Source organism: Notamacropus eugenii, chromosome 2, assembly GCF_028372415.1.
Source record: "Notamacropus eugenii isolate mMacEug1 chromosome 2, mMacEug1.pri_v2, whole genome shotgun sequence".
NCBI classification, from domain to species: domain Eukaryota; kingdom Metazoa; phylum Chordata; class Mammalia; order Diprotodontia; family Macropodidae; genus Notamacropus; species Notamacropus eugenii.
In genome coordinates this window covers 39,353,677-39,371,925 of record NC_092873.1, presented here as the reverse complement: position 1 = coordinate 39,371,925, position 18,249 = coordinate 39,353,677, and the positions used below count along the sequence as shown (strand labels likewise).

Here is an 18,249-nt window from a genome sequence, read left to right as displayed (position 1 = left end):
GAATTGAATTCCAGTCATAAGCAGTGTAAAAGAGACAATTAGTCATACACTCAGTCTAGAAATCCTGTACGATCCCTATGTCTTCAGTTTTTTTTTAATCTTTTCAGTAATATTCTATGCTTTCACTGCCTTTAGGTTGAATCAGTAAGGCAGGGTCAGGAAGATGCTTACAAATGCATGTTTCCTCAGGGTGAGCCCTGCAGTTGTGTAGCTGGTTTTGTGTTGAAGACACACAAAAAATGAACACACCAATGAAAAGATTGCTTTGTCCAGCTATACCTTCCTGCCATAAGCACAGCTGTGGTGTCTTTGGAAGTGCTGGAACGGGGCCCTTTTCCAGTGACCGATGTTTTATTTCACAAGCCTTCAGCAGCATTGGTCTAGGCCAGTTTAGTCTGTCTTATCTGTTTATCTCTAAGGAACACTTGATTCACTGAAACCTTTCGGTGGAGAAGCAGGCAAGTGTCCTGAAACTTATCAGAGGATCAAGTGCTCAGGACATTTTGCTGACTTCTTCCACTTGTTACAACTAGCTTTCTGATGCTGGCTCTTCCCATGACCAGATCCACAGTTATTTCAGAAAGTTTTTTCTTGTTGGAAAAAAAAACAGCCTTGTTTGGTTAAAAAAAAAAAGTCATCATGAAACATGAGATGTGGCCCTCTTCTCGTTTCACCTTCTGAAACTTTTAACTTAGCTTTTAGTTAGCACCACAGTAAGGGTTCAGCAGCTTCAGATGACTCACAATTTGAGAGGAATTGGATTAGTTCCATACGAAGGGTGTTAAATGCCATGGGTGCACCAAGATTAACCCTGGTTCACTCTTGGAAACTGATACGTTGGCCTTGAAGTCAGAGGACCTGGGTTCAAGTCCTTCCTTTGATACTTACTGCCTTTATGACGTTGGGCAAGTCATTTTACATTTCTTGGGCCCATTTTTTTAATTTGAAAAATGAGGGGGTTGAACTGATGGCCTTGGGGGGGTCCCAGTTCTAAATGGACTTGTAAGTCACTTAAGCTTCTTGGGCCTTAACTTTCATCCCTCTCTAAAGGATTTGGGTAAGATGGTCTTTTCCTGTTCTCGAGTTATATATAAGCTTACAAACTAAGTATTTCAAAATTATATACTCTTGGAAGGTTAGCATAGATTTGACCAGTAAAGTTTAGAGTGGACATTGGGACATGTAGAATATGCTAATCACTATTCTGCTGTGTCTGTAGATAGGATTGTACATCCTCTTCTTAGATGGTGAATGTTGCTCCATTTGCCAGTCCTTTTGGATTGGACAGGTTGCCACAACTGTGGCATGTCTGCACCTTTTCCCTGAACGTAACAACCTCATTCATAATGAACCTTTCTTGGAGTTCTTAGATTAGCGGACAGCTTGCTCCTTCCAGACTTCTCCATTGTGTCTGGATGCTACTGTGCTGAGAATTTGCTGTCACTTTCCACAAATGCTTTTGAGTGCGTGGTACTCGTATGGTTAACGTTTTCTGGGCCCACAAGGAAGGTGTGGTGAAAAACGTCCATGTCTAGAATTTTGTACCCAAACTTCTAGCTTCCTTGGTAGAAATTGCTTTGGGGGCAGCATTTGCAGGATGCTTCAGATGGAAAGGACTTTTTGGGTCTTTTAGTGGTACTGTGGTACACTGGAGAGAGCCCAGAATCTAGAATCGATCACGCTGAAAGTGAGTCGTGAATCTTCCACTATGGGCTGTGTGACCTTGAAGAAATCACTTAACCTCCCTTATCCTCAGTTTTCCCATTTGTAAAGTGGTAATGACAGTATTTTCATGACGTACTTCACAGGGTTGTGAAGAGGCCAGTTTGATAAAAAACTTAAAGTGCTGTAGCAAGCTGTTACCTAATTCAGTCTCTTCATTTTACAGATAAAAAAACCCCAAAAACCTGAGCCCTGGAGAGGAGAATCAGTCAACCAGTAATACTTATGCTATGTGCCAGGCACAAGTGCTAAGAAGAATCCAGTCCCTAAGCGCAGTGGTCTTGTGTTATAATAAGGGAGACAACAAATATCTCTAGCATAAATGTAAAATTAATAAATATACATATATGTATATGCACATGTATGTGTTTATACATATGTGTATACAGACATATATCCACATTTAACTACACAAAGTAGTTTCAATACAAGGGGAGTATAGGAGGGAGTATGGTAGTAGCTGTTGAGGGGGATAAGGAAAGATTTCATGGAAGAGATGGTACCTGGGCTCCATCTTAAAGGAAGAGACTGAGTTATGAGTAAAGAGGAAATTCAGTTCAGGTATGGGGGGTTGGGGGTGGCCATTGCAAAGAAGATGAATAGGAGAGAGCGCTGTATATGAGTGGTGGGCAGTTTGCCTGGATGACAGAATGTGGGAAGGGGAATAATGCCCAATTAGGCTGGAAAAGGTCAATTGAGGCCAGGTTGTATTTTAAAAGCTAAACATTTGTTTATATTTTATCTTAGAGATAAGGAATCATTGGAGTTGGGGAGCAGGGGATTCACATGGTCAGTTCTGCATTTAAGGGAAGTTACTTGAGCAATATTATGAAGGATAGACTATTATAGAGAGATTGGTGGCAGAGAGACCAACTTACGAGGCTTTTAGAATAACTGAGATGATGAGAGGCCTGCAAGACAAGGTTGGGAATGGAGAGATTGGAATTGTTCAATGTTATGATGGTAGAAACAGCAGGAGTTATCAGATATGTGGCTTGAGGAGGAAGGAGGGCAATGCTGAGACCCTGGAAAGGAAGAAGGGGATTGTGGGACCTTCAACAGAAATAGAGAAATTTGGAAGAGAGGAGAGTCTGGAGGGAAACACTGAGTTCAGTTTTAGACACCCAAAGTAGCAGGGCAAGTACGTGGCCACTTAGCCACGATGAAATTGAACCCAGTTTTGATTTCCAAGACTTCAGTTCTTTCCATGACATCTAATTGCTTTATTCCTATTTTTTTCATTTGATATTCTGAATGTTTTCTAGGGTCTTGTCTATTGAGTTGCCACAAAAAGGCTATTGTACTCCCTTTCCCTAATGTTTTTAATAATGTGGATTTTCTTTTGAATTTGTTTTTATACTTGGGCCTTGTGTTTCCATGTTTCATATTTTTATTTTTTTCTGCTTTGTTATCAATTTTTTTTTATTCCTAAAATAACCAGAGTCATTTGCTCTGTTTTCTTTGGCATCTTCTTTAAGTCTTTATTGAGGAAAGTGAAGAGAGGGTAAATGAGTAAGTAAGTAGGTATGGGTTAGTGGAAAGAATGGTAGGTTCACAGCCAGGGAGCCTGGAGTATCTGGAGCTCTATACTAGAGCATTCAGGTTCTGGCTCCAGTAGGGCTGTATAATCCTAGGCAAGTCCCTTTCCCCCTCTCTGCCTTCATGTCTTCTTCTTTAAAATAAAGGTGATATCATGGTAATAAGAAAAGAGTCACAGATGTGTCATCTCTTTGGAATGCTTTAAGTGTTTGTTGGGTAGCCCCATTTCTGTTGATGACAGATGCCTGTTCTTTGGCTACAAAAACCCCGGGAAAAGGTTCTGTACTCCACCAATCTTGAAACAACACATTGTGGGAGTGCATAATGAAGGCACAGAGGAAGTCTGATCTTGGGGTCAGCATCATGGTCGGAAAGACCCCAACCAAGAACTGACCTTCCACTCAGGCTTGGCTTTGGTTAGTGTGAAACATCTGCATTTCCAGCCTTAGTAATAGTAACCATTGATAAACTGGCAGCTGTTAGCAGAGGGCTTTGCCTACAGTCAGCCTCAAAACAACCTTGTGAAGTAGGTCTAGTGAAAATCCCCTTTGCAGATGAAGCAACCCAGGTTAAGCATCTTTCCCATGGTTCTACAGCTAGTATGGGTCAGAGGTGAGATTTGAACCCAGGCCATTCTGATCCTAAATCTCTCTAAATGTCTCTCAACTGTATCTCTTCCAGCATCCTCTCTGCCTTTCCTTCCTCTTCTGTTTGCTCTTCTTGTCTCTGGCTCCATACTGTAACCACAGGAATTCCAGGAATCCCCCTTTCCTGAGATCAGAGGCAGAAGCTACCCCAAACCCCAGGGTCGATCCCTTTCCTGCCATTTACCCCCTCTGTGATCTTTTGTTTCTTTTTTCAGTGAGAGCACAGGGAAGCCCAGTGGGAAGAGTCATCTCCATCTGCTCCAGGATCTCTGGGGCAGGTGACCAAGCCCTTGTCAGCCCTCCTAAGCTTGTGTGCAAGCAGGGGCCTCAGCAGTGGTCAGCACTGCCTAAAGGCACCTGCCGCTGAAGGGTTCGTGCTCCCTTAGCCAGGAGCGCCTTCAAGGTGGTCTTCTCTAATGCCCTGCTTCGTGGCAGTGGCACACTTCAGCCCCAAGTATTCTCCATTCCCTATCCCCTTCAGAATCTTTCCAAGGCCCTTCTCTTGCTTCTCATCTCCCTGGCCAGAAGTAAGCTAATATGTGAGTCATGGTCAAGGTCCTTTGGGGTGACAATTTCTATGTTGAGATTTTCTGTTGCATCAGACCACAGCATACTGGGGAGAGGGCAGGGAAAAGGGCAACAATCACTTTGTGATTCATCTCAGGTCGCTTCCATGCTCTTCCATTCAACAATGTGGAATCCCATTCAACAAAGAGCCTACTCTGTGTGTGTGTGCGTGTGTTCGTACGTGCGCGCGTGCATTGGAGAGAGGGGATTCAAAGACAAAACCATCTGTGCCCTCAAGCTACTTATGTTCTATAGGAGTGGAGGGAGAGAGATACAACATTTAGATGGAATTCAAGAAGGGAAAGAGTGAGCACTCAGGACTCCTTAGCCATCAGGAAGTTTTCCTTGGGAATCTAGTGGTTCTAAGAGGCAGAAATAGGGAAGAAGGATGTCCCAGCTTTGGGCAGAGGCTCAGAGATATGAGACAGTGCAGATTGCAGAGGGCAGTGAGTTTTGACTAGAATATAGAGTATATAGGGGTGAGTGATGTGAAACAAAGCTGGAGAGGTAGGCCAGGGCTAAACTGAAGGACTTTTATATACATGGGAGAAAGAAAGGAAGCCCCTTCTCTCTTTGGCAGAAATAGGAGCCTGGAAAATTCCTGAAGCCTGAGGGTTATGAGTTGTGAATGAGAACTCTGGAGTCTAGATGACATTAACTAATTCCCTGGACTCTGGGTATTCAGGCATCACTGACAGATTAAAGGGAAACTGGTTGTGAAGAGTAGAGATGACCCTCGATTTTCCTGTTCCTGGGTATCCCTTCCTGTCCTGTTTTGTCAACCCTGTCTCTGTCACTCTTCTCTTATAGAAGTGTTTGAAAACTCTTCTTGGATGTTGGTGTGACTGGCCAATGGTAACCCACCTGAAGAACCTGGCAGAAGACAATGCCAGGGTAAAAAGTGATGCTGAACACTCACCCCAAGCCAGCAGAGTGCAAGCTCTGACAGGTCCCACCACGATGGAAAGATTAGTATGGGCCTGGCGACAGACCACCATCAGAAGCCTGGTATCATTGGTTGCATTCAGAGGGACTTGTGACCCAGCTTGGTTACTAAATTATGTTATTTTGGTTGCAGAAACTCAGTAAATCATCATGGAAGGGTTGTGGTCTGCGTCAGTGGAGGGAGTATAAAAACACATATCCTGGAAATGTTGAAGTAAGTGACCTGGGTTGGAAGGAAAGGAGTCACCCTCTAGGTCTTGTGTGATGGCAGCCCATTTTTGGTATAGGAATGCTTCTAGATTGAAGGTCAGCTTGCCCTCCAGCCTGGCTGCCAACATAGCCTCTTTGGATAACTTCAGAATAATTCCCCCCTCACACAAAACCCTTCTTCCCTCTTTTATATAATCCATTCGTTGATAGCTCACCTCCTTTTATGTTGAAATGGGGCAGGCCTTGTGTGTTGTCCTGAAATGGGATGATGTGAACAATAAGTAAATGAATGTATATATTAAGTGCCTATTATGTGTTAGGCATTGAGTTTACAAAAACAAAAGTGGAGACAGTCCCTGCTTTTAAGGAACTTGAATTTTTTTTTTTAAACATTTTGGACATTGCCACACGCACAGAATCAATTAATTTTTAAGCACGTGTTAATTCAGCACATCAATTCTCAAACTATCCTCCTTCTTTGTGTTGCTCTATGAACCGCTTCTTTCTGTTCTCTTCTAAGGATTTCTCTCTCTCTCCTTTTTTTTTTTTACAAATTATCTTCGTATGTTTTTCTAAAAATAATTCACTAATATTCTTTTTCCAAAACATCCACTTATCGGCCACATCTGAAAATGTCTGTTTCATTTTAAACTTCTCACCCATCACCTCTCTTGAGGGTAGGATGCTTGCTTCATCTTCGGTCTTCTGGAATTATGATGGATGGCTGTGTTCATCTAAGCTCTTGGTGGTTTTCCTCTACGTGGTTATGGTCATTGTATAAGTCATTCATTCTCCTGTTTTTTCTAACTTCATTCCATATTGGTTCAGGCCCATTCTGATTCACATTATCTTCTATGGTACACTTCGAGGTCAACAATCTTCCCACCTCCCACAACGGGTTGAGCATCTTTCCCATGGTTCTACAGCTAGTATGGGTCAGAGGTGAAATCTGAACCCAGGTTATTTTGATCCTAAATCTGTTATGCCTCTCAACTGTATCCCTTCCAGCATGCTCTCTGCCTTTCTTTCCTCTTCTGTTTACTGTTCTTTTTCCCATAGAAATTCCAAGAATCCCCCTTTCCTCTGATCCCAGGGTCATCCCTAAGGCTGACGATAGATACCAGTCATGTTGCTTCCCTCTGCTTTGCCCTAGACTGGCTTGTGAATTTCTGGCTTATTTTCAACTGCTTAATCTTTTCAACTTTTCAACCAGCATGACTTGAATTCATTGAAATCTGACTCATTCCAGAGGGTATTCTTGTATTCTTTTCTAGTGGTGGCCTTTCTTCTCCTTTTCTCCTCTCTTCCCCACTCCCCTTCCAGGGTCAGGAGTGAGGCAGGGCAACTTGTCTTGTTCCTTCAAAACATTCTTCTACGCCCATTCCTCAATAATCTCTTGTACCATCCACTCTTATATCTTGGTTTCCAAATCCTCTCCCCAGCTTTTTCCATTAGTTTCATCCATGGTTCATAATCTTCCTCTCTATACACCCCCTGCCATCATCTTAGGGAAATTCAAAATCAAAATTCCATATTCCTATGGCATATATAAAAATAAAGCAAGATATATAAAGTGCTTTACAAACTTTCAAGTACAGTATAAATGCCAGTGATGATGATGGATGATGACAGTGATTTATTATCCAAGATATGACAGTGAATTCCTAAAGCCTTATTAAATGAGATGGCTTGCTAGCCACTTTTCTGGGGATTCATTGTGAGTACAAATTTTATCACATTGTTAAAGGTGATAGACTTTTTCTTTTTTAATTTTTATATATTTTTTCCAATTACATGCAAAAACATTTTCTATAATTCACTTTTTTTAAAAAACTAAGTTCCAAATTCTCTCCCTCTTTCTCCTTCCCCCTCTTTGAGAAGGTAAGCAATTTGATATTATACTTCTATAAGGAGGCAGTTAGCTGGCTCAGTGTATAGAGCTCTGAGCCTGAAGTGAAGAAGACCTGAGTTCAAATCTGATCTTAAACACTTACTAGCTGTGTAACCCTGGGCAAGTCACTTAACCCCTTGTTTGCCTTAATCCACTGGAGAGGGAAATGGCAAACCAGTATCTTTGCCAAGAGACTATTGGAATGCTGTGGTCCATTGGATCGTGAAGAATTGAATGTGACTGACTGAATGAGTAATAACAGTCATGCAAAACATATTTTCATATTAGCCATGTTGCCAAAGAAAACAGACATAAAAAAAAAAGACCTAGGAAAAATAAATAAATTAAAATAAATATAATAAATTAAATATTAATACAGTATATATAAATGTAATAAATAAAATTTAAAAAGTGTGCTTCAGTCTGCATTCAGACTCCATCAGTTCTTTCCATGGAGGTGCCTGGCATTCCTCATCATAAGAACTTTGGAATTGTCTTAGATCATCGTATGGCTGAGAAGAGCTAAGTTCACAGTGGGTCATTATGCAGTACCGCTGTTACTGTGTTCAGTGTTCCATCCTGCTCACTTCACTTTGCATCAGTTCATGTAAGTCTTTTGGGGTTTTCCTGAAATCATCCTGCTTGTCTTTTCTTATGGCACAGTAGTATACCATCATAATCATATGCCACTACTTGTTCAGCCATTCCCCAATGGATGGGCATCTCCTCAATTTCCAATTTTTTGGCACCCCAGAAAGAGCTGCTATCAATATTTTTGTATATGTAAAGGTCCTTTTCCTTTTTCTTTGACCTAGTAGTGGTATTTCTGGGTGAAAGGGTATGCACAGTTTTATAGCCCTTTGGGCATAGTTCCAAATTGCTCTCCAGAATGGTTGGCTCATATCACAACTCTACCAACAATACATCAGTGTCCCAATTTTTCCATATCCCCTCCAACATTTATCATTTTCCTTTTCTGTCATATTAGCCAATCTGATAGGTGTGAGGTGGTACTTCAGAGTTTTAACTTACAGTTCTCTAATCAATAGTGATTTAGAACATTTTTTCATATAACTACAGATAGCTTGGGGCAGCTGAGGGGTGCAATGGACAGAGCACTGGGATGGGAATCTGAAAGACTCCTCTTCCTGAGTTCAAATCTGGCCTTATTAGCTGTATGACCCTGGACAAGTCACTTAACTGTTTGCCTCAGTTCCTGACCTGTAAAATGAGCTGGAGAAGGAAATGGCAAACCACTCTAGTACCTTTGCCAAGAAAAACCCAAAGTGGGTCATGAAGAATCAGACGTGACTAAAACAACTCAACAACAGGAGCTTTGATATCTTCTTCTGAAAACTGCCAGTTTGTATCCTTTGACCATTTACAAATTGGGGAATGACTCAGGATGATAGAATCTTTGGCTTTTAGGGCAGGAGTGGTGCTTCTCCTACTGGTCAGCTGCTGCTCAGAGGCAAGGACTTCAGAGTGAAAGACCTCTTTGGGAACTGAACAACTGGACGTGGAGATTGGGTCTGAGAATAGGGTTGGAATTTTGAGATTCTGGCTTGGAATAGAGGAGCAATGGTCTCAGAAATAATAGCTAACATTTAGATGGGGTTTTAGGGTTTGCAGAGAGAGCTTTACATAAGGTAGTTTACTTTGATCCAGAGATGAGTTGAACCTCAGGAGGGTAAGGATGTATTAGCCTGGAGTCTTGCGAATGGAATCCAAAGAGATGAATTTGAATAAAGGAGGGAGAAAACAGCTTCTGTCTGTCTACCAAGCACAGAGATAAGCTACAGGGTAGGGGGAAGGGTAGCAGAGACCCTCTACCCAGAAAACTGGGAATCTTGAGTCAAGGAGCCATATTGGACTCCCTCAGCATCTCTGAGTCTGCCCTATCTATGCCATGGAGCAGGAGACAGAAAGGTGGGAGCCGGACATGAGGCAAGGTCCTCAGCTGAGAGCATTAGGGGAAGGGAGGGATGTCCTGAGAAGGGAAGGTTTAGAACATCCCTTGGGATGAGGGGAGAGGAGTAAAAGGGTTGCCTTGCTGAAGTGTGGGTCCAATTGAGGTTAAAGATCATGAAGCTGTAGTGTATGCAAGCGGCAGTGAGCTCTGGGAACTGCTCAGTGCTGGGGTCTGGTGGGGTGTGAGTGATGATAGAGGGCGTGAGGGACTCCATAGTATTGTTGAAGAGGTTCACTAAAAGGTCAAGGTTGGGAAGGGAGGAGAATAACTCAAGTGGGTGGTGATAATACCTAGAGGTGAGGGATTAAGGGCCATAGTGAATATGAAAAATGGGTTCCAAGTATAAAGCAAAAGGGTGGAATCTGATAGAAGACTGAAAGGATAAAGGAACACTTGGGAGGGGTGGTGAGGTCCAGGTGGTAGTAGTCATGTATATTCTGCTAATTTTCTTGACTCTGCATCAGTTCATAGAAGTCTTCCTGTGTTTTTCTCTGGAATCCCCTTCCACCTAGACCATACTCCCTCTCATTCTCTTCCATAATTCATTCAGCTGATCCCCAGTTAGTGGGTGGGCACCCATTCATTCACCTACGTTTTGTTACAGCGTTCTATAGAGCCTCTGGTGTTTTACCAAAGAGGTTGATCTGGTTAAATGACTGGAAACTAATGGTTTCACATTGGTGTAGAAAGATGTCTCTCTCATGGGGGGCTCAAGGATCTGAACTTGGCTCTTTGTTTAACAGAAAAGCATAGTGTACCTGCTGGATGACTTTATCGATATCCAAAAAGATCTTGATAGGCCCAAAGAGCAGATTAATGACTCAATGTTAGTTTGGAGAGGTCACCAGGTGAGTGCCACAGCATCTGCTTGGTCCTGGAATGATCAGTAAATGACTCAGAGGGAAGCAGACATCAGATTCTTAAAAGACACAGGCTAAGGAAGGACCAGCAAATCTTGGATGGAAGTCAGGAGTCTTGGGTTCAAATGCTCTTTTTAACAATTATCAGTAATTGTGTGATTGCAGTCAATCAGTTCACTTCCCTATCTGTATAATGGGAATAATTATACCTATATTATCTCTTTCCCAGGTTTTTGTCAGGAGAGCATTTTGTAAACCTTAAAACCTATAGCAGGGTGAGTAATTTCCCTTCCCTCTTTCATCCTTCTCCCCTTCCACCACCCCTCCAAATCTTTTAAAAATAGAAGCAGTCAGGGCAAAATCTCATTGGCCTTTTCATTTTACTTTGGATTATGTGTCATTATAAATATTAACAAATCATACCTGAAAAGGACACTGTTGGGGCCAATCATACCGAAGTACAAAATCAATTTTGTGGGTTTAAGGATAATTTCTGCAACCCTCACATTGTAGCAAAACCGTATCAAACATGGAGGGCTTGAATTGACAACAGTGAGAGTCCATGCATTTGTTTATATGCTCGGTTAGAAAAGTTACAAAGGATGGAAATGACATGCACCTTTCCTCCTGTCCAGGCCCATTCACTCCAGGGGCCCCTGTGTTCTCCCCTTGGCCTGTCCTCCCAGGCTCCTCTCCTCTCTGCTAGGAGCCTCAGAGCTGTACGTTGAGGTCAGTAGGGGACTGTTTCAATTGTGGAAGACTGGGAGAAACTTGGTCAGTGACTAGGAGAAGGTGGTAGCTACAAGCATCTTCGGATAACCTACTTATACCTGGAAGGAACCTTAGAAGTCAACCCCCTCATTTTACAGATAAGGAAATAGACCAGAGAGATGAAGTAGCTTGTCCAGTGTCACTTAGGTGGCATTGTTCCTGGACTGGATAAACCAAAATGTGGGGCAATCCAGAAATCATCGTATTTGACTCTGGAATGTGGCATAGGATGTTTTGGGAGAAGTGGTGTGTGCAGTTCTGTTTGGGCTGATGGTCACATCTGGGTGCTCTGCTCAGACCTGCTTGTAGGGAGGGCAATTTGGGATTTAGAATCTGGGTGATCTGCCAGGGAAACGACATCCTAGAAGGTTTAGGAGGTGGCTTGTGATGCTATAGGGATGCAGAGGCATCAATGCTGCTTTTCTGAGTCTCTCCTTAACTCCTGGGATAGAGATGAGGTAGGCCTGGTCCAGAGGGATGTGAGTTGGGGGACTACTCAGTACCTCTCCTCTCCTATTCATCTCCTTTTCCAAAATTCTTCTTTCTGTCCTCCCTCTATGTCTGCCCTGGGACACCACACACTGACTCCACTTCTCTACACCAGGGCTGCCCCTCTTTCAGGTGGCTTTTGGGCCTCCTGTCACTATCCTGGAGCTTTCTGTAGAGCAGGCTTTTTCTTGACTCTCATTTTGTCAGTGTAATATAGCGGTAGTAGTACTGGATTTGGAGCCACATAACGTGAGTTTGAATCCCACCTTTGCTACTGCCTGTGTAATGAACAAGTCTTAGCCTCAGTTTCCTTATCTGTTAAATGGAGGGAGCTGGACTATGATCATAGAACTTAAAGGTATAAGGAAAGCCTTATGTCATCTAGTCCAATATTTTACAGATGAGAAAACTGAGGCCCATAAAGTAGAGTGACTTTCCCAGGGTCATATAGATAGTCTAAAGTTCCTGTGCTCCAATATGTCCCTGCCATCTGTATGTATGTGTGACTGGACACGGGCCTAGACTTGGCTGATTTGGCTTTGGGGATGACTGGGGTTGCCCAAGGCCATCCTGCTGCTAACTAGCTCTGTGACCCTGAGCAAAGGGCTTTCCCTCTCTACGCTTCAGTCTCCTCCTCAGTGAAGGAGTTTGGACTAGCCGATCTCTGATCTGTATTCTAGTGCCAACATTCTATGATTTAGAGCCTTCAAAGTCAGACAATTGGAAATGCGTCCCAATGAGTATGTGGAAAAAAGGACCAGAAAGTCCAGGATGCTCCGCCCCAATCACTACTAGGACATCATCTGGTGAGGTCTTGGAAGGAAGATAAGACCTCTGACCTCCCAAGTGTGGAGGGAACAGTTGGGAAACATCCCAGTCCTGCACAGACATAGGCCCTGCCTGTCTCTGCTCAGTGGGTTGGGAGGCTGGGGCTTGTTTGAAGGAGGGAGCCGGGGGAATGGTCAGGACCATGGAGGCCTGCAGTGAGGATCCCAAACAGCTCCATCAGTTCCACCATTTGACAAAGAAGGATGAGAGCCAGGCTACCAGGAGGGCCATGGGGTAAGGTCAAGTAGATGGAGGAGCCCCAGGATACTGAGCAGAGGACCGGTCCCCTCTTAAACTGGCTCCAATAATTAGGAAAAAGAGAGGGAGGAGACCAAGATGAGCCATTCCAGAAGTTCTTTCTCTTTGTGATGTGCCTGTGTGTGTTCTCATATGCATTTGGTTTTGTTTAAGTAATTGCAGATTTGCTGTAGAGACTTTGAGGGCCAGGGGGAATGTTAGGGCTCGAAGGCACATCTGAGATCATTCATTTCAACCCTCTCATTTTACAGGAGAGGAAACTGAGGACCAGAGAAGGGCCCTCTGTAAAATGAGGGGGTTGGCCTCGATGCTGGTCCTCTCCAGCTCACCATGAAGGATCTCACGACTGGTTCTGCCCTTGGTCATGCTCCAAGGTATGGGCAGTCAGAATTTGAATCTAGGTCCCCTGACCTTTGCCTTGGGGCTTGCCCCTTGTATTCTCCATGACTAAGAATGGAGGAGGCAAACTCAGAGTCTGCCGGATGTCCTTTGCAGAAGAGCATCTGTGTTTTCTCTTGTCTAGACGATACTGTTTCTATGAGTAAGTTTTCCCATAAAAAGGGCTGGCTCTGGGCAAAGTGGGGACACTGGCTTTTGGTCCTCAGCATGTTCTTATGGCCCCCACCCAGGACTAGCTGTCCTCAAGGTCAGTGGAGCTCATAGTCTAAGGTGGCCATGTACATTAATGGGAGAGAGCTGGAAGGGGGTCTGGGGGGAATGTGTATTTAGGGTGGCATTCTGGAGATGTCACCGCCTCTCTGCCTCTTAACTCATTCTTGATGTTGTCATGGTGGGGACTGCAGGCCTGCAAGAGCCAGGCCTTCAATGGCAGGGTACCTCTCAAGTCACACCTTGATGGTTGATGACTCCATCTTCACCAAGGTCCAGCCTTGCTGGATGAGTACTTTAGGAGACGCCTCCCTTGTCACCATTGGGGGGGCCCCCATAGCCCTACAGCCTGGAAGGAGGGAGACATAGTGAGTGGGGAGTCAGGGCTGCTTCCCTTCCTGCTGTCCATTCTCTATGATTTTGGACAGGTTGCTTCCTCTCCCTACATGTCCTCTGAGATGTTGACTTGCATCTATGCTTGTGTCTGATGGCAGAATGGCCCAAGTGAGTCATTCAGTGGTCGGGTCAGTTTGGTTCAGATAGCACCCCCTTACTGGGTGAGCTGGCTTCTCCCTGCCCCTTAATCCTACTTTTTCTCTGACTTTCCAAAAGACCATGTAGATATGTCTCTTGGGATTGCTCTGGAGTCGTGGTTGTTGGGTGAGTGTATCTCTTCCCCATTGGGCAGAGTATGACACTGACCTTGACCTTCTCAGGAGCTTCCCCCAAGGTCACTTTATAGGCTGGGATGGACATGTAGAGGGATAATGCCAGGATCAGTATGTCAACCACAAACATGACATCTGCAAGTGCCTGACCAGAGGAGAAGGCAAAGGAAATCTCTCCCCAAGGCAATGGGGTTTTGCAGGAAGTAGCACCTTACGTTGGCTCCTCAGGGTTGGGGGCCTGCTCCAGCCAGGTCCTGGTGGGAAGGGAAGCCATCAGAGGAGGAGGAAGAAGGAGGGGGGAGGAGGTGGGCGGAAGGACACAGACCAGGGTTTGTGGGATTTCTGGGGACTCTCAGAGCCTAGATCTCAAAGATCATTCGATCCAGTCCCCTCATTTTACAGATGGGGAAGCTGAGGAAGTGATTAATTAGGCCAAGGTCACCCACACAGGTAGCTTCTGATTCCAAGCCTCTCCTCACTGCCCTGGAAATACCACCTGCTGTCCTGGGTCTACTCTGAGCAGCTCACTTCCAAGTGACTTTACACTTGGTAGGAGGGGTAACCAGCTGGAAACCTTTCCCCTTCCCTTGCTGTCTCAGATGCTTCCCTCTTGGTCTATTTGTTTCTACTGTCATGGGCCTGGATGGGAGGGAAATAGGAAAAATTGTTCAGAGCAACATTGAGGAAGGGGGGACAAAGGGGAAGGAAGACAGAGGGTAGATCTGGACACACAGATGGGTGGCTTGCTGTACACTCAAAACCCCCTCGCCTCTCATCCAACTCACTGAGACCTCAAACAGGCCCAGTCATCCCAGCCTCACCATAAAAACCAGCTCAGACTTACTGAGAGGTAGATCTGCTTCATCTGCCTCAACTTCCCCTTCTGTAAAAGGGCTTAAAGTCAACACTAAGGCCCCTTCTAGATCTGACATCCTCTGGTTCTGTGATCCTAAGCCTTCCCAGATCGATTAGAAGAGATCGGGTAACTCTCACCCTTTCCTTTCCTGCACCTCTGGACCCAGAGCATCCCTTGCCTCAGCCCACACTCCAGTGAAATGCTTTTGCTGACTCCCCACCCCTAATACAGACTTCACTGTGACTTCTAGAGGATGTCCACATCATGGGGCAGTTAAGTGGTGCCATAGAGCACAGAGCCCCAGTCAAGAAGACTCATCTTCGAGTTCAAGTTGTGTGACCTTGAGCAAGTCACTTCACCCTGGCTGCCTCAGTTTCCTCATCTGCAAAATGAGCTACAGAAGGACATGGCAAACTGCTCCAGTGTCTTTGTCAAGAAAATCCTGAGTGGAGTCATAACCATCACCTCATAGTACCATCTAGACTCATGGTCGTGTGTCCTTTTCCATCTGTCTGTCGGTTAAAAGGCGTGTGGTTCAGTGGCAGCAGTGGTCCTGGGTGACCTGGCAAGTCCCTTCATGTCTCTGGGCCTTCATTTCCTCCATGGCATAGTCTGTTCTGCCTCTAAATCCTGTCATTTATCAACATGTAGGGCCCTGGTATTCCTTGGTATTTAGACAGTAGACTATTTCGGGAGGAGTGAGGAGAATCTCCCTGGAATTCTGCCAGGTCCAAATGGGCCCAGGGCCCAGTGGCTGACTGTGGAAGAGACACACACCTCTACATCCCCTTGCACTCAGTGCTGTGTCTCACATGGAGGAGAGACATGTGGCCCGATGATTAAAGCCTGGGACTTGGAGCCAGGAAATCTGGGACCAAATCCCACCTTATACCTTGGGCAAACCCTGAGAGCCTCAGTTTCTTCATCTGTACGATGAGGGACCATGATACAGCGACAGCATTGCTTTGAGGGGTGAAACCCCCTTCACGCCCACCTGGCCTTGTTAGCAGCTTAGACTTTACAGCCCAGAAGCCACCAGGAGCCGAGATGTGACTAGGGAAGATTCAGCCTCTTACAGGATCAGCTGGAAGACTAGGTGTGTTTGGGTGGTTTGGTTTGCCTTCAGGGTCTCCCATCGGTCTGGTTGCCCTGTGAGCCTGTGGCCACCAGGGGTCACTGCCCACTCATTCCTCATTAAAGACCTTTGCCTGGCCGGTCCTGCAGAGTTGGCTAAGGTAGAGCTCTTCGCTGGACAGGGGGCCCAGCAGCCTCCTAGAATCTCAGACTCAGGCTAGTTTTCACTCCCCTCCTAGGAGTATCAGGGAGGAAAGTCCCAGCATCACTGTGTCATTGTGCCCTGTCCCGTTCCATAGCCTCCCACCTAGCTTCATTTACTGCTCCGTTTTAGGCCTGGGCACCTGACTCCATCCCCTTAGGCTTGGTGCTTTCCCCTGGCTTAATGGTCAACATACTCCAGCTTTATGCTTGTCTTGGTCCTGGGCCTGTCCTTCCTGCCTCCCTGATATGGAGCCAACTGGAGTCAGGGCAAGAACCAGGCATCCTCCTCTTCTCCACCCCCCATCCAGCCCCTGTGGCCCCTTTGGAGACAGAGAGAGAAGGGGACACAGGGACCAGAGGCAGATGGGCCTGGCCTCACGTTAGGCTTCCAACAGTGGAGGACATCTGGCTCTTGGTGCCTGGATCCCCTGGGCCCGTGTCTTTATCCCTCTGCAGCCCAGCCTGGCACCATTGCCAGTGTCCCCGAGTGGACAGATGAGGTGTTTTTGCGTACGCGGTGGTTCAGGAGCCTTTTGATGCTACTGAGTAAACATGAGTCTCAGACCCTGAATTGTTGATGCTGTGGGGGGCAGGGGGCGGAGATCAGTCACTGAGGACAGCTCCGGGCAGCTCATTGGTCAGTGTGTGCCAGCGCTCGATTTTCTTGTCTTTGTTTTTTAGGCAGTCAAACCAATGCTTCAGGCGTTCACCCTTGGCGTTGATGCCCAAAACAACTCCTCCTGAAAAACAAAAAAATGAGGTGTCTTCACCCACTGAGACACTAAACACGTATTGCGTGATGGTGAGCAAGTCAAGCGACCCTTCTGTGCCTCGTCTGTACATTGAGGGCATGATATTGGTCTCCCCTTGCTCTAGACCTTCCAGTCCCATGAACCTAGGGAAGAGGTTACATACGTATGGGGTATGTACGCAGGTGAGAATCTGCTTTGTTCTTGGGGCCCAGGCACACCTAAGGCCTGGTGCTCTGGCCAGCCTAGAGACAGCCCCATCTCCCTTGGGTTGGGGGTGGGGTGGGTGAGCAGGGTAGGGTTGTTGTAAGAATTTCTGTGCCTGTGGTCTCCTTTCCTTTTTCCTTGTACAAACTATCCTGTCCTTTAAGGCCTAGTGTAAGAGTATAAAATGCCTGAGTCCATGAGTCTATTGGAGACCCATAACATTGGCTCACCACAGATTGCTTCTCTTTTGAACCTTGGGCATGCCTCCTCTTTCTGCATAATCCCTATCTCATCTTTTTGCCCTTTTCTGCAGATCCCAATGCAGTGGTGTTCTCAACCCAAGCTTTTTGGGAAGGTGGGATCCATGCCTAGAAGACCTTTCCTATATAGGCATCTCCAACTGGTAGCCAGGCCCAGACGGGGTCAGGGCTTCTGTAAAGTTTCTCTTGTCCAACTTCGGTTGTATGTCTTTTGTTGGGGAAGGGGCCAGGACTTTGTTCCAGGAGAGACGGGGGCTGGGGCTCCCACTGGGTTACTAGCAGGAGTGGAGTCTCTTCAGACCTAGTTGGGGGTGGGAGTGGATTAGAGCCAACCCTGCAGAAAGGAGGATCTAGCACCTTTTAGAGACTTTTAGAATGTGCCCCTGACCTATCTTTCCCATATCATTGTTTGTTACTTGTTCTCCTTCAGTGTGCTAGCCAGCCACATCCCCTTTATTCCTGTTATATACTCTCATCTCCCATCACCATGTCTTTGCACTGGCTACCTCACACCTGATTGTCCTTAATCCTCACTTTCACCTAATACAGGAGCAGGGAAACTGTGGTCTCGAGGCTACATGTGGCCCTCTAAGTTCAGCTTTTTGACTGAATCCAAACTTCACAGAACAAATCCCCTTAATAAAAGGTTTTGTTCTGTAAAACTTGGACTCAGTCAAAAGGCCTCACCCGAGGACCTAAAGGGCCACGTGGGGCCTTGAGGCTGCAGGTTCCCCAACCCTGAAATAGAATCTCTCAAGACAGCTCAGACATCATGTGCTACATGAAACCTTTCCTGATTTCTCTCCCACCCCTACTGGTGCCCTTTCCCCCTCACTCGCTTGAACTTAGTCTCTATTTTTTCTGTATATATGTGCATTCCTTGCTGTCTACTTATTAGCATGTAAGTTCTTTGAGAGGAGGGA

General features: G+C 45.5%; 1 protein-coding gene across 1 annotated transcript in view; it reads right to left on the bottom strand.

Annotated features, from left to right (window-relative positions):
• Positions 1-10,714: 10,714 nt before the first annotated feature.
• The window catches only part of DOC2B (double C2 domain beta), a 64,391-nt gene continuing 56,856 nt past the window's right edge, over positions 10,715-18,249 (bottom strand). Inside the window, exon 9 of the mRNA XM_072639906.1 lies at positions 10,715-16,850. Coding sequence (XP_072496007.1) covers positions 16,714-16,850 — 137 coding nt within the window. The 3' untranslated portion in view covers positions 10,715-16,713. The remainder of the gene's footprint in view (positions 16,851-18,249) is intronic.